This window comes from Aethalodelphis obliquidens, unplaced genomic scaffold, assembly GCF_003676395.1.
Source record: "Aethalodelphis obliquidens isolate GAN/ISIS:26980383/991018 unplaced genomic scaffold, ASM367639v1 scaffold16, whole genome shotgun sequence".
Classification (NCBI taxonomy): Eukaryota; Metazoa; Chordata; class Mammalia; order Artiodactyla; family Delphinidae; genus Aethalodelphis; species Aethalodelphis obliquidens.
This window is the reverse complement of record NW_020837960.1, coordinates 4,315,382-4,335,781: the sequence shown is the minus strand read 5'-3', so window position 1 is coordinate 4,335,781 and position 20,400 is coordinate 4,315,382. Positions and strand designations below refer to the sequence as shown.

Below are 20,400 nucleotides of genomic sequence, written 5' to 3'. Positions count from 1 at the left end.
CAAAGGATCACTTCTTTCTGAGACTGAGCATACATATTTTTAAAGGGAAAAACTCAAACAGAACATGCCTGAATTAGAAAAGACCGTCTCAATGAATTCTCCCTGTGATGTCAATATAGATTTTCTTTTAGATTAGTTTAGATTACATGTCTGAAAATAAAATAAATTCTCATACACTTATGTTGATTTCCCTGTTGTTATTACTCATGGGAGATGCACTTTACTTTTATCATCTGTTCTTTGCTTGGGTATGGTTATCAGAGCTCAGAAAGTGCTCTCCAAGATAAGAAAGTATTTAAAACACCACTGTAGACACATTTTGATGTTTATACTGCATTATATATGGGTAGACTTCATATTCTTTTAAAACACCTTTTAATCTTTGCTCTGATTCAAGGATAGCCTTCTCCAATAGTGTTTTGACCCTCGGTTACATTACATAGCAGGGTGATACAGAAGGCCTCACATCCTCTCCTTCTATATATGAGTTTCATGGCCTTTTTTCCCCAATTTCTTCTATACTTGTGTGTGTTTTAATGATTACAAAATATTAAAGCTGTTAGTAGAAAAATGGCTTGTCATTGCCAGTAAAACCCATTACAACTTACATTTCTGTGTATTTACTCTAGAACATGGATATTTAGTATATTGATTTTGCTTAAATTTTCATTCTTGAGATGACCCACTCTTAGAGGGTAAAAAACACCAGCTTCTGATAAAATTACAACACAGTAAAGGTAATAAGGACCAAATAGTTTTTGAGAAGTAATTTTGAAAACAGGTTTATTTAAAATGTCAATTAAAATGTCACTCTCTCGTTTCCTACTATTTATATATTTTTGAACTGTAATAATAGTAGCAACAATATGCTATGGTAGGATTTGTTTTAGTAAGATGAAGGCCAAATTGTTTTTGTTCAAACAGTCTATATTTTATTCTAAAGTAACCTTTGGGACACTATCAATTTTAATAGTTCTCTCAGAAAGGTTTCATTTCACAGGAGGCATTTTTGGTGAAAATACATATTTATTATCATTTGTGTATGTGCGTAGATGCACACTGAGGATATTTAGATTCAGTTTATTTTTTAACATCTTTATTGGAGTATAATTGCTTTACAAAAGTGTGTTAGTTTCTGCTTTATAGCAAAGTGAATCAGCTATACATATACATGTATACCCCTATCTCCTGCCTTCTTGCGCCTCCCTCCCACCCTCCCTATCCCACCCCTCTAGGTGGTCACAAAGCACCAAGCTGATGTCCCCATGCTATGCAGCTGCTTCCCACTAGCTATCTGTTTTGCATTTGGTAGTGCCAAATGTAAACTCTCTTGCCACTCTCTCACTTTGTCCCAGCTTACCCTTCCCCCTCCCCGTGTCCTCAAGTCCATTCTCTAGGTCTGAATCTTTATTCCTGTCTTGCCCCTAGGTTCTTCAGAACCAATTTGTTTTTTAAGGTTCCATATATATGTGTTAGCATATGGTATTTGTTTTTCTCTTTCTGACTTACTTCACTCTGTATGACAGGGTCTAAGTCCATCCACCTCACTACAAATAACTCAATTTCATTTCTTTTTATGGCTGACTAATATTCCATTGTATATATGTGTCACATCTTCTTTAACCATTCATCTGTTTATGGACACTAAGGTTGCTTCCATGTCCTGGCTATTGTAAATAGAGCTGAAATAAACATTTTGGTACATGACTTTTTTTGAATTATGGTTTTCCCAGGGAATATGCCCAGGAGTGGGATTGCTGGGTCGTATGGTAGTTCTATTTTTAGTTTTTTAAGGAACCTCCATACTGTTCTCCATAGTGGCTGTATCAATTTACATTCCCACCAACAGTGCAAGAGGGTTCACTTTCCACCACATCCTCTCCAGCATTTATTGTTTGTAGATTTTTTGATGATGGCCATTCTGAATGGTGTGAGATGATACCTCATTGTAGTTTCAATTTGCATTTCTCCAATGATTAGTAATGTTGAGCATTCTTTCACGTGTTTACTACTGGAAATCTGTATATCATCTTCGGTGAAATGTCTATTTAGGTCTTCTGCCCATTTTTGGATTGGGTTGTTTGAATTTTTTTAAATATTGAGCTGCATGCACTGCTTGTAAATTTTGGAGATTAATCCTTTGTCAGGTGCTTCATTTGAAAATATTTTCTCCCATTCTGAGGGTTGTCTTTTCATCTTGTTTAGGTTTTCCTTAGCTGTGAAAAAGCTTTTAAGTTTTATTAGGTCTCTTTTTTTGTTTGTTTTGTTTTACTTTCCTTTTCTCTAGGAGGTTGGTCAAAAAGGATCTTGCTGTGATGTATGTCATAGAGTGTTCTGCCTATGTTTTCCTCTAAGAGTTTTGTACAGTCTGGCCTTACATTTAGATCTTTAATCCATTTTGAGTTTATTTTGGTGTATGGTGTTAGGGAGTGTTCTAATTTCATTCTACCTGTAGCTGTCCAGTTTTCCCAGCACCACTTATTGAAGAGGCTGTCTTTTTGCCATTGTATATTCTTGCCTCCTTTATCAAAGATAAGGTGACCATATGTGCATGGGTTTTTCCACTCTGTTCCACTGACCTATATTTCTGTTTTTGGGCCAGTTCCATACTGTCTTGATTACTGTAGCTTTGTAGTATAATCTGAAATCCAGGAGCCAAATTCCTCCAGCTCCATTTTTCTTTCTCAAGATTGCTTTGCCTTTTGGGGGGTCTTTTGTGTTTCCATACAAATTGTGAAAATTTTTGTTCTAGTTTATTGAAAAATGCCATTGGTAGTTTGATAGGGATTGCATTGAACCTGTAGATTGCTTTGGGTAATATAGTCATTTTCACAAAGTTGATTCTTCCAATCCAAGAACATGGTATATCTCTCCATCTGTTTGTATCATCTTTAATTGCATCAGTGTCTTATAGCTTTCTGCATACAGGTCTTTTGCCTCCTTATGTAGGTTTATTACTAGGTATTTTATTCTTTTTGTTGCAATGGTAAATGGGAGTGTTTCTTTAATTTCTCTTTCAGATTTTTCATCATTATTGTATAGGAATGCAAGAGATTTCTGTGCATTAATTTTGTATTCTGCTACTTTATCAAACTCATTGATTAGCTCTAGGAGTTTCCTGGTAGCATCTTTAGGATTCTCTATGTATAATATCATGTCATCTGCAAACAGTGACAGCTTTACTTTTTCTTTTCCAATTTGGATTCCTTTTATTTCTTGTTCTTGTCTGATTGCTGTGGCTAAAACTTCCAAAACTATGTTGAAAAATAATGGTGAGAGTGGACAACCTTGTCTTGTACCTGATCTTAGAGAAATGGTTTCAGTTTTTCACCATTGAGAACGATGTTGGCTGTGGTTTTGTCATATATTGCCTTTATTAAAGGTAAGTTCCCTCTATGCCTTCTTTCTGGAGGGTTTTTATCATAAATGGGTGTTGAATTTTGTTGAAACCTTTTTCTTCATCTATTGAGATGATCATATGTTTTTTCTCCTTCAATTTGTTAATATGGTTTATCACATTGATTGATTTGCGTATATTGAAGAATTCTTGCATTCCTGGGTTAAATCCCACTTGATCATGGTGTATGATCCTTTTAAAGTGCTGTTGGATTCTGTTTGCTAGTATTTTGTTGAGGATTTTTGCTTCTATGTTCATCAGTGATATTGGCTTGTAGTTTTCTTTCTTTTTAACATCTTTGTCTGGTTTTCGTATCAGGGTGGTGTTGGCCTCGTAGAATAAGTTTGGGAGTGTTCCTCCCTCTGCTATATTTTGGAAGAGTTTGAGAAGGATAGGTGTTAGCTTTTCTCTTAATCTTTGATAGAATTTGGCTGTGAAGCCATCTGGTCCTGTGCTTTTGTTCGTTGGAAGATTTTTAATAAGAGTCTTAATTAAAGTGCCTGTAATTGGTCTGCTTATATTTTCTGTTTCTTCCTGGTTCAGTCTCAGACACTTGTGCTTTTCTAAGAATTTGTCCATTTCTTCCAGGTTGTCCATTTTATTGACATATTGTTGCTTTTAGTAGTCTCTCACAATCCTTTTTATTTCTGCAGTGTCAGTTTTTACTTCTTTTTCATTTCTAATTCTATTGATTTGAGTATTCTGCCTATTTTTCTTAATGAGTCTGGCTAATGATTTATCAATTCTGTTTATCTTCTGTTGGTGTGTTTAATATTGTCCCAGAGGTCTCTAAAGCTGTCCTCAATTATTTTCATTCTTTTTTCTTTATTCTTCTCTGTGGTAGTTATTTCCACTATTTTATCTTCCAGGTACTTATCCATTCTTCTGCCTCAGTTATTCTGCTATTGATTCCTTCTAGAGAATTTTTCATTTCATCTATTGTGTTGTGCATCATTGTTTGTTTGCTCTTTAGTTATTCTAGGTCTTTGTGAAATGTTTCTTGTATTTTCTGCATTCTACTTCCATGATTTTGAATCATCTTTACTATCATTACTCTGAATTTTTTTTCAGGTAGACTGCCTATTTCCTCTTCATTTGTTTAGTCTGGTGGGTTTTTCCCTTTCTCCTTTGTCTGCTGTGTGTTTCTCTGTCTTCTCATTTTGCTTAACTTACTGTGTTTGTGGTCTCCTTTTCACAGACTGCAGGTTCGTATTTCCCATTGTTTTTGGTGCCTGCCCCCAGTGGCTAAGGTTGGTTCAGTGGCTTGTGTAGGCTTCCTGGTGGAGGGGACTATGCCTGTGTTCTCGTGGATGAGGCTGGATCTTGTCTTTCTGGTGGGCAGGACGACAACTGGTTTTGTATTTTGGGGCACCAGTGACCTTATTATGATATTAGGGGGCCTCTCTGCTAATGGATGGGGTTGTGTTCCTGTCTTGCTAGTTTTTTGGCATAGGGTGTCCAGCACTGTAGCTTGCTGATCATTCAGTGGAGCTGGGTCTTAGCGTTTAGATTGATATCTCTGAGAGAGCTTTCACCATTTGATATTACATGGAGCCGGGAGGTCTCTGGTGGATCAATGTCCTGAACTCAGCTCTCCCCCCTCAGAGTCACAGGCCTGACACCAAGATCCTGTCAGTCACACATCTCAGAAGAAAGTGGAGAAAGAAACAAAGAAAGACAGAAATCATAATATAAAGTTTTTAAAGTAAGACATTTAAAAAAAATATTAAATATAAAAAAAATAAAAAGTAATAAATAAAGGAAAAAAGGAAGAAGTGAGCAGCCAAACCAACAAAACAAATCCACCAATGCTAACATGTGTTAAAAACTATAGTAAGAAAAATAAAATAAAACAAAATAAAACGGACAGGCAGAACCCTAAGACAAATGGTGAAAGCAAAGCTATACAGACAAAATCACACAAAGAAGCAAACACATACACACTCAGAAAAAGAGAAAAAGGGGAAAAAATATATATCTATACATTAAAAGAAAGGAAGAGAGCAACCAAATCAATAAACAAATCTACCAATCATAATAAACTCTAAATACTAAACTAAGATAAACATAAGACCAGAAACAAATTAGATATAGAAAGCAAACCCCAAGTCTACAGTTGCTCCCACAGCCCACAGCCTCAATTTTGGGATGATTTGTTGTCTATTCAGGTATTCCAGAGATGCTGGGTACATCAAGTTGATTGTGGAGATTTAATCCACTGTTCCTGAGGTTGCTGGGAGAAATTTCCCTTTCTTTTCTTTGGTCACACACCTCCTGGGGTTCAGCTTTGTATTTGGTCCCTCCTCTTCATGTATGTCACTTGAGGGTATCTTTTCTTCGCTCAGACACAATGGGGTTAAAGGAGCAGCTGATTAGGTGGCTCTGGCTCAATCAGGCAGGAGGGAGGGAGGGGTATGTAATGTGGCGTGAGCCTGTGGAGGCAGAAGCAGGCATATTTCAACCACCTGAGGCAGTCCATGTGTTCTCCTGGGGAAGTTGTCCCCGGATCACGGCACCCTGGCAGTGGTGGGATACACATGCTCCCAGGAGGGTAGTTGTGGATAGTGTCCTATGCTTGCACACAGGCTTCCTGGTGGCTGCAGTAGCAGCCTTAGCATTTCATGTCCATCTCTGGTGTCCACGCTGATAGCTGCAGCTTGTGACAGTCTCTGGAGCTCATTTAGGTGGTGCTCTGAATCCCCTCTCCTTGGACACCCCCAAACAATGGTCCCTTGCCTCTTAGGCGGTTCCAGACATTTTCTCAGACTCCCTCTCGGCTAGCTGTGGCACACTAGCCCGCTTCAGGCTGTGTTCATGCAACCAACCCCAGTCTTCTCCTTGGGATCTGACCTCCGAAGCCTGAGCCTCAGCCCCCAGCCCCCACCCGGCCTGGAGGGTGGGTAGACAAAGATCTCAGGCTGGTGACTGCTGGTCGGCACTGATCCTCTGTACGGGAATTTCTCTGCTTTGCTCTCTGCACCCCTGTTGCTGTGCTCTCCTCCGTGTCTCGGAAGCTTCCTGCCCCCTGTCCCCCACTCCCCCCTCCCCACACCCCTGTCTCCGTCAGTGAAGGGGCTCCCTAGTGTGTGGAAACTTTTCCTCCTTCATAGCTCCCTCCCCAAGGTGCAGGTCCCATCCCTATTTTTTTGTTTTGTTTTGTTTGTTTGTTTGTTTTGTGGTACACGGGCCTCCCACTGTTGTGGCCTCTCCCGTTGCAGAGCACAGGCTCCGGATGCGCAGGCTCAGCGGCCATGGCTCACGGGCCCAGCCGCTCCACGGCATGTGGGATCTTCCCGGACTGGGGCACGAAATTGTGTCCCCTGCGTTGGCAGGCAGACTCTCAACCACTGTGCCACCAGGGAAGCCCCCATCCCTATTCTTTTGTCTCTGTTTTTCCTTTTTCCTTTTGCCCTACCCAGATACTTGGGGAGTTGCCTTTTGGGAAGTCTTAGGTCTTCTGCCAGCATTCAGCAGTTGTTCTATAGGAGTTGTTCCACATGTAGATGTATTTCTGACGTATTTGTGGGGAGGAAGGTGATCTCCACGTCTTACTCCTCCACCATCTTGAAGGTCTCCCTCCAACACTGGTCATTTTGGGGATCACTGTTGTCATCTGGCTTTGGGAGAGGGGAAAGGGAGTGTCAGAACGACATCTCTACCATTTACTTTCAGTCTCAAAGTAACTGAACATGGTGGGTTATTTGCTTAACAGTATATTGGTTCCTCTATATTTCTACCTCCCCTCCATGAATCATGTGGATAAATTTGTAAAACACTAAGCAGACCTTGGGGGAACAAGAATATTGCTTGAGACTCCGCTCCCACCCTCATCTATACTCTAGTACAATAATCCAGGTCATTTTCGAAGTGAATAAATGCAGAATATACCCACAGCCTTTCTAACTCTCCTTGGCATGCCCTTGTTTTTTTTTGCACAGAGAAGTCTTCAAAGAGATCTCCTTCTAGAATACTAGATCAGAAGGGGTGCCAACGTCCTCCATTAAATATCCTCTACTCTTCTCCATCTCCCAATCTTTGGTCCCTAAGGATGAGATTGGAACAGTATAGTCACACTTAACTCCATCATCCTTAATGCTCCACAACACTTGGGCTACAAGCTTCATATTTCATTAAGCAATGACTTTCAAACATTTTCTAATTGATGTCGATATATGGTAAACCAGAACGTGTGTGTGTGTGTGTGTGCACATGTGTTATCAAATTGAAACAAAGCTTTTATAAGCAATCTTGCCTTTACTCTCTATTTTTCTACCTTTGTCTATTACACTTAAAAAAATTTAGTTACAACCAGAAAATTGATTTCAAGATCAATTGATGAGTCTCTACCATGGTTTAGAAAGTCACACCATCCTACTACCATAGAGCAAGAAGGTTCATAGTTTAGCTCTAATTAGAACAAACTCTACTATATAATCGACCAGCAGATTTAGATCTTGGTTTGTATATGAGGTTTAAGGAAATTTTTTAAAATCATTCTTAAAAAATCCTCAACACCTGGCTTTCACAGACATTATCTTGCTAAAAGAGGGAATATAAAAGTATTAAGATCCAGCTTGAGACTCAAAATATCTATCCCAAGTCAGTGGTCTACAAACTTTTTCTTAAAGGTCCAGATGGTAAATACTTTAGGCTTTGTAGGCCATACAATCTCTTTTGTAGCTATTCACTTCTGCCCTTGTATCATTAACATAGCCATAGACAATATGTAAAAAAATGACTGACTGTGGCCCCATATTCTAATAAAACTGCATTTAACAAAATAGGTGGTAATTTCCCTATTATTGTTCTAAATAAAAGTATCTTATTTTTTTCTCTCATAACAGTATATTCTCCAGGAGTTGTTGCACATGTAGATGTATTTCTGATGTATTTGTGGGGAGGAAATTGATCCCCACATCTTACTCCTCCACCATCTTGAAGGTCTCTCCTCAGTTTATTTTTAAATTATTGTAATATAAGTAATTTTTGTAAGAATTATTTATGGAAAAGTATAGTTTCACATATTTTTCCCACAGCTTTAAATCTTGAAAGAAAACATCTTTTGTTTTACTTATTTCTTTTAAAAAATTACATTTTTAAAAATACTCATCTGAGCAAGGCACCCATCTGTTCTTTTGGAACCATGTCCATCTAATTTAAGGTAACTTAATTGAAACTTTAGATCTATCTCTAGAGTAGAGTTCTATGAATTTAATGAATAGACTTTGGAGACCATAATATCATTAAAATATTATAATATTAAAATCTTTTTAAAAAATCCATCTTCTGGGACTCCCAAATCCTATTGGCAAGCATTGATTACTAAATAATAAGTAAGAGAGGATTAGTTGCATCTGAATTAACTCTTGTTTTCTGAGAATGCCAGAAATGATACTGATTCCATTTACTTGTCTCTAGCAATTGAAAAAAAAAAAAAAAAAGGCGCTAGAAACAAGGTGAACAGTGGGATTTAAACTAGTAAATAGAAATACATCCCAACAGAAACCAGATAGCAGGCAGGAGAGAAAAACTAATAAGACGATCTTGCTTCCTTTTTACAAAGAGTTCAGCTTAATAGGCATGTTTTCATTGACCTTCCTTAATAATTACCACTTTGCTAGGAGAATGACTTGAATTTTAGGTGTATTCATCCATGTCATCAAAAATGGTGTCATTATGAGAGACGGGGTTAACTTACACAGGCGATAAAAGCATAAGGAAAACATCTCCTCCATAGTAATATATTTAAATAGTTTTGGGTCTGAAACTCACAGTATTGTTTAAGTCGCTAGAATTTTAAATTTGCCCTTGTAAACCAAACAGTTTTTACTAACTACTGCATGCCAGAGCATAGGTTTCTCACTGCATATAAATCAGGCTTTTTTGGAAGCTGCATTAACCCTTTCAAGAATCTAAAATTACAAGGACTTATTAATTAATTCATATGTTGATGGTAGCTGTCAGATAAAGCATAAAATACAGGGGCAACTACCTTAAAACAAAAGAGAGAAACTGGCACATTTGACCCAACAATGCAGTAGAATCAAAAAAAAAAAAAAAAGGCCAAAAGGAGAAACCTAGGAGAGATAAAAGAAATTTAATAGATGCTGAGGTGTAGGTTTTTTAGAATACTCACTGTTTACATAATTTAAAATTATAAAGAGATGATTACTTAAACATAGATTTTAATTTCAATAAAAGTGTCTCTGGTTTAAAAAATTCCCTTAAGGGGAAAATATTCTGACCTCCATGTTTCAGTGGATATATGTCAAGTAGGATTTATTTATTTTATTGAAAATGGTACCCTCAATAATAAATAGAGAGCTTCAGAATTTTATATAAATATGGTATTTAACAGATAGATCTGATGTTACTTTAAATACTGTGTATCTCATAGCAAAAGAGAGCTATTATGTATAACTTTGGTTAGGTCCTGGGATCATTCTGAAAACTGATGAGACACTCTCATAAATGAATTGAGTAATTTGTAAGGGGTGGTCATTCTTATTATAGCTTACCAATAGTATTTGATACCTTTTAAATTTCATCTTCCTTTATATCAATGGTAGCATTCTGTTCAAATTCAGAAGTGTGACTATTGAGTGTATTCTCAAGGAATAGAGCATGTAAGAATATACTAGGACCTCAGAGTCTTGATCCTCCAGGGGCATAAGGAACTTGATGAGGCAAACAGATTAAAAAATAAGAGTCAGGGAGCAACACTAGAGTATATAATGCAATTGGAAAATCGTGGCATAGTCTTTGTCCAAAATAGAAATGAGTATTTTGGAGAATATTTTCATTACTTTTTTATTTTTCTTGAGATCCAGAATAAATTTTGAAAGGTTTCTGAGATTCAACATCTACTACCTTATTTGTGGCCATGTTCCTTGCCTTGTAGGAGTGTTTATTACTTCTCTTCTAGATACATATAATGATCTTCTTTCTTCCAGACCTTCCCTCTCCTGGCCTTCTAGAATCCTTTAAGCTTTCTGATATGTGATCATATGCAATCTTATGGTTGGTTAATAATAATAGCAAATTTGAGAAAGCAGGAAGGGAGATAAAGTAGATGTAGAAAGAAAAAAATAGTTTTCTAATGCAGAACTATAAAATTCAGGATTTATATTGTTAATATACAATATCAGTTGAATCAACATACATTAAGTCTTTCTTTAGTTTAGGAGAAGTGGGGTGAGACGCAAGCAGAATGGGGTAGGACTGGAGTTGGAATGATGGTGCCAGAGCTATGACAGGTTCTTTGTGCTCTGTTGGAGATAATCCTGGTCGGAGCCCAAACGCTAGATACCTGTACCAGAAGTAATGCTGATTTGAATACTACTTGCTCTGTGACCAAGCAGATTTTTAGGCTATAAATGTTGTTCAATACTGCTCAGTCAAGCTCCTAAGTATTTCAAGAATCTTCTGAGATGTACAATAAATTGCTCAAATACCTATATTAGTGTTCCATTACCCGTTAAAATAAATTCGGTCTGTTATTCAGAGCTTTTCCATTTTTTTTACATTCTAGCCAGTTTTTCCCTTGTTACTTTGTTTTTAGGCACTGCAATACACATCTTTTGACCTACAAATCTGCTCTCTTATCACCCTGTGAAACGCACATTTCTGTGTGGTAATCACTTCACTTTCTAATCTCTTTACCTAGATCACCCTATCCCTGCTCTCCACTGTCTGTTGAAACCCTGATCATCTCTTGAATTGCAAATCAAGCACCACTTCTTCTAAAAAGCCTTTCACTGTATTACAATCTACACTTTTCTCTGTTTTTCTGTTTGACATTCATATAACATAGTTCAAAATGTAACGAATCATGAATTATTTCTCTTATGGTGGTTTCAAATCAAGTTTCTAGTTTCTAATGAAATTGTAAACTCCTTGGTAAAGAGATACAGCCTTCCAGACTGGAGAATTTTAGAGGTGGGTAAACGTGGGTTCATTTACCACAAACCTTTACTTGAGACAACACCTGTTCCACAACATTCTTTCGAAGATGCCTTTGCTTGAAAACTTCCAATTCACAAAGTTGATGTTTAGTTCATTCTTACCTTATGAATGATTGAGTATAATTCCTTTAACTGCTGGATTACACACATCTACTACTTCCAATGAATTTGAGCTGTCTTTACTCTGGTGGGGCATTTGAGTTATATTGTTTTTCTTTGATAGGTTATGTCAGAGTCCTTTTCTCAAAAAAACAAAAATATAAACAAAAACAAAAACTTGTTCCATTTAGTATAGAATTGAGTTGCAGAGCCAGTTCTCCTGAGCGTAACTGTTAAGAAAGAGATGGCCCTATTTATCTATGCCTTCACTTCTAAGCATCTGCTACTACCCCAGGGGATGGCTGCACCTACATTATGGGACTGGGGAAGGGTGGCAGCTAAATTGTGAATGTTAATTTCAGGACACTGTGCCACAGGACACAATTATATTTGTGCCATACGTTCTCAATACGTGGTTTAGATTCTCATTTTTTTTTTTTCGGGTGCTTCCGTATCAGATTTCCTTATATCCTTAACATATGTTCCCCTTTAATTTCATTTTTCTTCATCTCAGAGCATTATCTGTGGTTGTCAGTATTTATGCCAGAAAATTCACTCTGGTAGACCTATTATTATGTCCAAAGGGTCACAAACACTTGAAACCATCCCCGAAGGTGTGCAGGTGCATTGAATAGTAAGTGCAAATGCTCCCAGCACTCCAAATACCCAGCTGCAGTTGGATTCAGTTGAATGTGATACAGGACAGTGGTTTCTGGTGTCTGAATGAAGTTGTGGCGATACATTCAGAAGTGTTGTGTGATGTAATTGCACGCCAGAGGATTGGTACTTCTAAGCTGCCACGGTTTGACTATTTGATAGCATTATTATAACCTCCTCTTCAAAATGTGCTCTCTGCCTATCAAAAGCAGATAGAATGGCATTTCACAATTGAGGTAAATTCTGGAAGCCAGGTCAGCAGTACATACACCTAAAAATATATACATTTCTCTCATAGTATTTTTATTCCATGAACTATGTTTCTAAATTATTATTTCTTATGACCAATTATTAGGAAATATTTTAAGTTCCTGGAGTCCAGTACCCAGTGTTTTATCATTATATCACTGCCAACACGTGAACAAGCATGCTCATGAAATGAGCATATTGTAACAAGATACGTGATCTTACATTAAAAGATAAAAGAAGCAAAAACATATCCCACATCTGTTTATTTGTTTATCAGTTATTTGATTAGTAGAACAGCCTATATCACTGTGCACAAGTGAGAAACATGGGGAATACAAGGCAATAGATGAAAGATCACTTGGCTAAATAAAGTGATTGTACTCTGATGCAACATTTTCCCTTACCCTTCTCTTTTCTTCCCTGAATAAGGGATACACCAAGGTTATTAAAAATTGTGCTAAAATTAAGCCTGGAAGTCATGTGAATACTAGCCTGGAAGTCATGTGAATACTAGCAGAAGAAATAGCATGTGATAAAATTATAATATTAGGATACTTGTTTCTTTTTATTCCCCGACACAGAGAAAGACGTTTTGAGACAACTTTCCAATGCTGTCTCTAGAAGTAATATTGAAAGTGAAATTTTTACCCCCTCATAGTCAGATAGTGTGAAATCAGAAGGTTTAATTTTAACTAATATGCTAGTAAATGAGACATAGAAATCAAAAATGGAAATAATTTGAATGAATATAGATTGTTAAAGTGCCATTTATATGGAATGACTCACCCTATCATCATAACAAGTGTAAGGGGTTTATAGGATGGTAAAGGGAAGTAAGTGAATAATCATTAACATTGCCAAAAAAAGAGAGAACTGTATGTGGTAGAAAACTGTCAGTTTGCAGGATATTATGAATTATGTCAATTTACTGAAGAAACATTTTATTAAAGTTTTGTTGGACTGTATTCTGATGAGATTTCTATTTTAGTATTGGTGTTTTTTCTCTGATATGTTAGAATATATTTGGATTAGTTGTAATTTGCTGTGCTCATAGAGAAGTGTGTGTACATGTGTAAAATTGTGTGTGTGTGTTTGTGTGCACTGAAGAAAGAAAAAGGCAGTGAAGCAAGCTGTGGTTACGACATTAAAAACTTTCAGTAGAAAACTGGTGTACACGAACTGTCAGTCTAAGGTCCTGGCTTGCCATTGTTTACTGGTAGATAATCTGTGATGGGCGTTAACTTTAAGTTTTGTAGAGTTAATCTCCAGAACATTTGGGCCAGCCATAAATATAGATGGGTGCCAGCTCTCTGCTTTCCCAGACAGCTAATTAGGTGTTATGAAAGCTTACACTGGTGAAAGAAGGTAAAGTAGAAATACAAAAGAAAAGTGAGAACAAATAAAAAATGAACTTCATTTATAGAGCTCTCAACTTGGAAACAACTCCAATTTTAAGGTGCTGTTAGAAACAGGAGCAACCACCACACTAACAGAAGAGCACTATTCCTATTTAAAGCTATTTACAGAGCTGAAATAAAACCATTTTGTTGACAGTCGTAAAGCACAGAAAACTCTCTCAAATAGCCTTCCCCACAACCACAACAATTTAGAACTTCCTCACTGATGTTCTGATTAATGGATTTTGGTTTTCAGATTTCTACGACCCAGACGTTTATTTCTTCATTATAAAAATTAAATCAGATGCATATCTGAAATTCTTATTCTAGAAATAATAAGCATGTTTTCAGATGTACAGATATGTGGGCTCTGGAGGAAACAGGCAATGAAACTAAGGGGAGGAAATCCTTTTATGTTTTCTAATATTTCCCTAAGTGTTAACAAATTAGTTGCTAAGTATCTCTCTTTGGGTTATGTGGTATAATGCTTTGAAGATGGGGAAAATAAGCTTATCTTTTGATTTGTGATAAATTCCTTCCTGAGAGTGAGACAGATTGTAGTAAAGAGATAGATTTACTCTAAAGAAATTTCATGACGTGGCTCCTCGAACTGTGTTTCTTCTGCAGTGAACAGTTCTGAGTCACAACACGCAAGGGTTTTCTCCTGACTTTTCCCAAAATAACTATGTTCAATAGAGGCCCCTTAATCTTTGCTAATCTTTGATGGTTTAAATAGTGTTTTGACTTCAAATTTTAATCTTCTACATTGTAATTACTGGCACCTCTTACCCATCTTGAAATGGCTGTGTACTCTTCATGATGTAGTGACATTACAAGGTTAAAATCACATTGTGGACATTAAGTTCTGGTAACCTTTGTGGAAGATCACTAAAATACAATAATTTGGGAACAGATAATTTAATGTTTTACCTAAATATTTTTTTCCTCATATATATGTAACTTTCACAATGCCTGTTCCTTTGAAGGTATATTTTGGCAAAAAATGTTTGCTTGCCTAATACCTTTAAGTTATAAAACAGTTTAATCTAGGTTAAAAAAAAGAGAGAGAGCTTTCAGATTTGTTGGCTAATATGAATTTGCAGATTTCATACATCTTTATGTCTAAATCAACTTGAATTATATAAAATTCTAAAATCAGTAGTCAAGTTGTTTAACCAGTCAGAGGTTTCACACTCATAGTTGAAGGGCATAGGGAAAGATTAAAAGGTTGTTTACTGGTGATTTTAAATAAAAAGATTTATACATACATGTAAATTATATACAAGGTTTTATATTTATAAATATATTTATATATATGTTTTATATATATCTACTATCCTTTATATTACAAATATATAACTTTCCTGTGTGTTTTATTCATTCATCTGTATTTCTCTTATGGTAGTTACTGATTTTTAATTTTCAGGAATGCATTGGACATGCATTTAAGTTTTCAAATTTTGTTTGGACTATTTCCTGGAGAAAGCTCAATTTTATTACACACATGCAAATAAAGATCTATACGTGTGTGTGTGTGTGTGTGTGTGTGTGCATGTATAGTTTATGGTGGCAGCTGAACTGCAAGTACTTACAGTAATTTAAGTGATTATATCTTTTGGAAAAGATCATATAAATTAAGATGCAAAATTGAACTAATTAAGATGACTGTGTTTATATCCCTCCCCTTGGGAGCTTTTATAATAGTCAGAAGTGACTATAGTAGTATAGAAAATGATTCTTAATGTTAAACAAGTATTTAAATTTCTGATTGTCACATGATCCTTCAGGGAATTTTACACTTAAAAGATTAGACACTGTAAACTTTCTCTATATACAGAACTGCCCAGATTTCTAGCTGTCGGACTTCAGAGTTGTTTTCACTTTGCAATATAAATATGCTTATCTCTCAGTTTCTCTCATCTATATATCATTTGGATTATCCCATCTTTCTTGGCAAGAGGTGCATTCTGTGAAAGGGTTATTATGTTATACTAAGGAAAGGACAAAAATGAGGGTAAATAATTTATTTGTAATCCCAGATTGGTCCAGAAGAAAAAATGAATCTTGGATCAAGCATCTCTAAATTTGTTTTCTGCCCAGGATCCCTAAATTTGTTTTTTGATACAAATATGTAATCTATGCAAATAGTGGCTGTCTGTATAATTTGCTTCTTTTTCATTTTTATAGTTCATAATTCAACATATCTGTTTCGGGATTCGTTTTCCCTAAGGTACAGAAAGAAGCTATTATCTACCTTTATAGTCCTAGGGCTTGAGAAAATCCTCCACACTATTATTCTTTATTATACACACTTAGTTTATTGAGTGGATTTTTAAAAATATAATAGAAGGTGCGCATAGCAGAAATCCTCCCAATACGACTCCCCTTCCTTTAAGCCCCTCCTCCCTCACTCCTCCCTCCATCCTTCCCTCTCTCCTCTCACTTTGGTTTCCTTCTCGCCTCTCTTTTTCTTTCATTTTTTCCATTTTGTCTACTTTTTTGGTCTAGCTAGTAATTCATTATGTACTACCTATGTCTCTTTTATGTGTCTACCTAGTCATCTATTTATTTATGTCACTTCAGAAATAATTCTACTCTCTCAAAAATTCTTATTTGACCCTTGGCAGTTATAGTTCATCTTATGTTCTTAGTTTCTGCAGCTTGTACAGAAGGGTCCATTTGATTTTCTTCACTGTCTGTGAAATGCTGCTGTCAAAATTACAGTCTAATGACAAGGTGAACAGCATATAATGTGTCGTAATCAATACTCAAAATTTGCTCCCTAGGATGTGACATGAAGTCAAGTAAAAAAAAGCTGCAGAGTTTCAGTAGTGAAGTGCAAACAATAATTTTATGTTGATGGTTTCAAATTCAAGGTCAATTTACACTTTTATAAATCTGCATTATTCTGTCCTGTTCACTCTATTCTTAAATTCATATTGAATTCATTCAAAGCTGGGCTATCAAAATTGCTGAAATTGAGACCAGTCAATATTGAAAAATAAAATTATGTTAGTGTCTTTCAAAGAGAGTGTATGAGTTGTAAATGAAGTTTTTAAAAATCACAAATCTAAAAGATACAAAAATATTAGCAAGTGAAATAGATAGTAAAGTTTTCTACTGTATTTTTTAAGGATAAGATTAGTTGAATGAAATGATATGTATTTTTTTTTCTAACACTTACTGACACAGGCATAATATTGAAGATTCACTTTCAGAAGAGGTAATGAAAACAGATACCTGATATTAAACTTTTCTGATATCCTGTTGTTTAAATTCTGCTCTACTTTAAATCTGCACAGGGAGGCTTCTAGAAAATTTTAAATGCCTAGATTTTTTTGCTTCTGTTTGTGTCCATCTGTCTGACAACCTTTCAAATCATAGATAGTATTTGAGTCTGTGTGTAGATAGTTCAGTTTGAGACTACATTTCAGCATTCTTGCCTGCATTACATAATAAACTTAACATATTTTATTCACTCCTAGGTAAATATATGTTTAAAAGTAAGACAAAATTAAAATAGAGACAAACCACGTAGATACTTCTTTTTAACATTTCAAGTGTGAATAATGATACATGCTATGAAATACCACAGAATTTTTGTTCTGTCAAAACACCATTTTGATTCTTTTCTAAAAGAGTTTAGTTTCATAAGAAATTATTTTATCCTAAAACCTTTTGAGATAATTAAGGTGTGGTTTATTTTTTTTCTTTTTGTATAAGGAATTTTTTGTGTGTTTTAAGTACAGACTCAAATTTTGTATATGACTTTGAAAAGTAACTGTATAAATTTATCAGCACTATTAAATTTGCTGCTTTTTCCCTTGCACACAGGACACTATACATTATGGAGATCCTCTCGTATCAATTAAATGGCAATCCCAAGTGTTCCCAAATGAGTAGGGAATTCTATTCCCATCACATAGATTTAAACTGTAAATATCCTCTCCTGAAAAAAAGGTCCCTGATTTAAAAAGGATCATTAAACATAAGGAAAATAATGATTTGTAGATGAAAGGGACAACTGGGAAGATATAGTTCAAAGTTATCTTTTAAAATATTGAGTTCATGGACATATGCAGCTGTTGTCATAATGAAGGAATTTTCTTTCATATTTTCTTGTTCAGCATCTTTGAAATAGTGATCGTTAAACAGTACTTTATTTAGATTATCTACATGCTTATCACAAAAGAGAGAAGCAAAAATTCTCACAGAAATCATTATCATTTAGAATTGAAATCATGATTTGTCATTCATTCTGAACTATATCTGTTTACAAAATACATTTTCACCTACTTACACCAAAAACAAAAAGCTGAAGTGAAGAAAACTGATTACATGATCCATACGCAAATCTACTACAATAGCAATGTGCACTTTTTGACAAGCTTATTCATAACACGTTCAGATAGAAAATTCCATTTGCTACTCTTCAGTAGGAAAAGCAGACTTTTAAAGGAAAACCTTATTTCATGACTGTCACCAAAACAACAATTACAAGCAAAATAGGGATAAAACATAAAAAAAAAAAAATAGCAGCTTAGGACTTTTTATGGAAGTTTGTGATTCAGGTTTTGCACTGTTATTTGATTTCAAAAATTAAACCTGGTAATCCTTTTTGAAGTTCCCTGTTTCCAGGATGGGTTACACAGAACAAAGACTAACTGATATCCCCAGGAGATTAGTTTACAGTGATATTGTACTCTACTGAGAATGATTCTCCAGTGGCCACTTTTACTTCTTCCCAGACTATGGAAATTTGTTAATACCTAGAGAATAGGCTTAAATAAAACCGTTGTCTCAACCAGCAGGTTTATGCAACCATCCTGAAACGTTTTAATTATTGTTTTCTTTTCCTTTTTAATTTAGAGATCAGAGGTCAAGCAAACCCAGAGAGAGCTGATAGCAGCCTTTGTAGAACTGTAAAGGCATCCCTAATGATTGGATTTGCTGTCCTCTCTTTTGTTTTGCAGAACCAGAAGAGTGTGTTAATTGCACAGATGAATGCCGAGTGCTTGGTCATTCTGACAGGTGTTGGATGCCACAGTTCCCTGCAACCAATCAGGCTGAAAATGCAGATTACCGCACAAATCTCTTTGTACCCACAGTTGAAGCTAATGTTGAGACTGAAACTTACGAAACTGTGAATCCCACTGGGAAAAAGACTTTTTGTACATTTGGAAAAGACAAGCGAGAGCACACGATTCTCATTGCCAATGTGAAACCTTATTTAAAAGCCAAACGTGCCCTGAGCCCTCTCCTCCAAGAGGTCCCCTCAGCATCAAGCAGCCCAACCAAGGCATGCATCGAGCCTTGCACCTCAACGAAAGGCTCCCTGGATGGTTGCGAAGCAAAGCCAGGGGCTCTGGCCGAGGCGAGCAGCCAGTACTTGCCCACTGACAGTCAGTATCTGTCCCCCAGCAAGCAACCGAGAGACCCTCCCTTCCTGGCTTCTGAGCAGATGGCAAGGGTCTTCGCCGATGTGCATTCGAGAGCCAGCCGGGATTCCAGTGAGATGGGCGCTGTCCTGGAGCAGCTTGACCACTCTAACAGAGATCTGGCCAGAGAGCCGGTGGATGCAGAGGAAGTCGTGAGAGAAATCGACAAGCTTCTGCAGGACTGCCGGGGAAATGACCCTGTGGCTGTGAGAAAGTGAAAAAAAAAAAAAAAAGCATTGGCATTTTCTTGTCTCTTCTGTTGATTTAAAAATGACCCCTCCTGGTGAAAACCCCATTTTACAGGGATAAAGAAAGACCGATGCTGCTTTAAGGCTTTTAGTGAACATCTGAAGTGCCCACAAGTATGTTCTTTTCACTGCTGTTTCTTTTTCAGAAATAACAATGGCTTTGTTTTGACCAAACTTATATTAGGACAGAATTAACGATGTTCAAAGAGGAAAGAAAAACAGAGAAGAAAAAAGAGAGAAGAAAAAGGAGGATGAGGAGGCAAGTTACCTTGTGACTATCTGTTAGGAAGGTATGCAGTGTGAGAATGGAAGTTTTTTCTCATTGCTCTAAGACTGTCCTCCGTGATTTATTCTGACGTAACTGTTTACCTATAAACCCCATACAAAGCAGGGTCATAATTTGTGATCTGTGGTAGAATTTCTAGCAGTCACCACAGGCTTCTACTGAAAGTCCTGAAACAACCTTGCAGTAGTCCAAGCTACACCAAACATTAACACATATTTGTGGTAAACATTTCTGTATAAAGTTACCTGCCACGCATAGAAACACAGAAAACATTCCATAACATTAGTCAAAAAAAATTAAAAACTGAGTCATTTGTAAAACACCTCATATCGTATAAAAGTTCAATGTAAAAAGGTATAGTCCATTTTGTCCTGCACACACGTAGACTAATTCACTTCATGAAAGGAGAAGAAAATTTAAAGGTTTAAAATGCCTCTTTAGCATTTTAGTGTCCAACAAATGTATAAATAATGATGGATATGTTTTAAATTTGACCTAGAAATGTTCTGAAAAATAGTTACCATTGAGTAATGATATTCAGAGACAATTAACATGAATGATATGTTTTATTCATTTGTGGACACTAAAATAGCTCAGGAACGCGAAAACGTCTTAGACATACACAAATCACATGACCATTTAAATGTGCAAATGTAAGAAGATTC

General features: G+C 36.2%; 1 protein-coding gene across 1 annotated transcript in view; it reads left to right on the top strand.

Moving 5' to 3' along the window:
• Positions 1–20,023, top strand: part of PCDH17 (protocadherin 17) — a 101,820-nt gene extending 81,797 nt beyond the window's left edge. Inside the window, exon 4 of the mRNA XM_027116775.1 lies at positions 18,737–20,023. Coding sequence (XP_026972576.1) covers positions 18,737–19,419 — 683 coding nt within the window. The 3' untranslated portion in view covers positions 19,420–20,023. The remainder of the gene's footprint in view (positions 1–18,736) is intronic.
• The last annotated feature ends 377 nt before the right edge of the window (positions 20,024–20,400 follow it).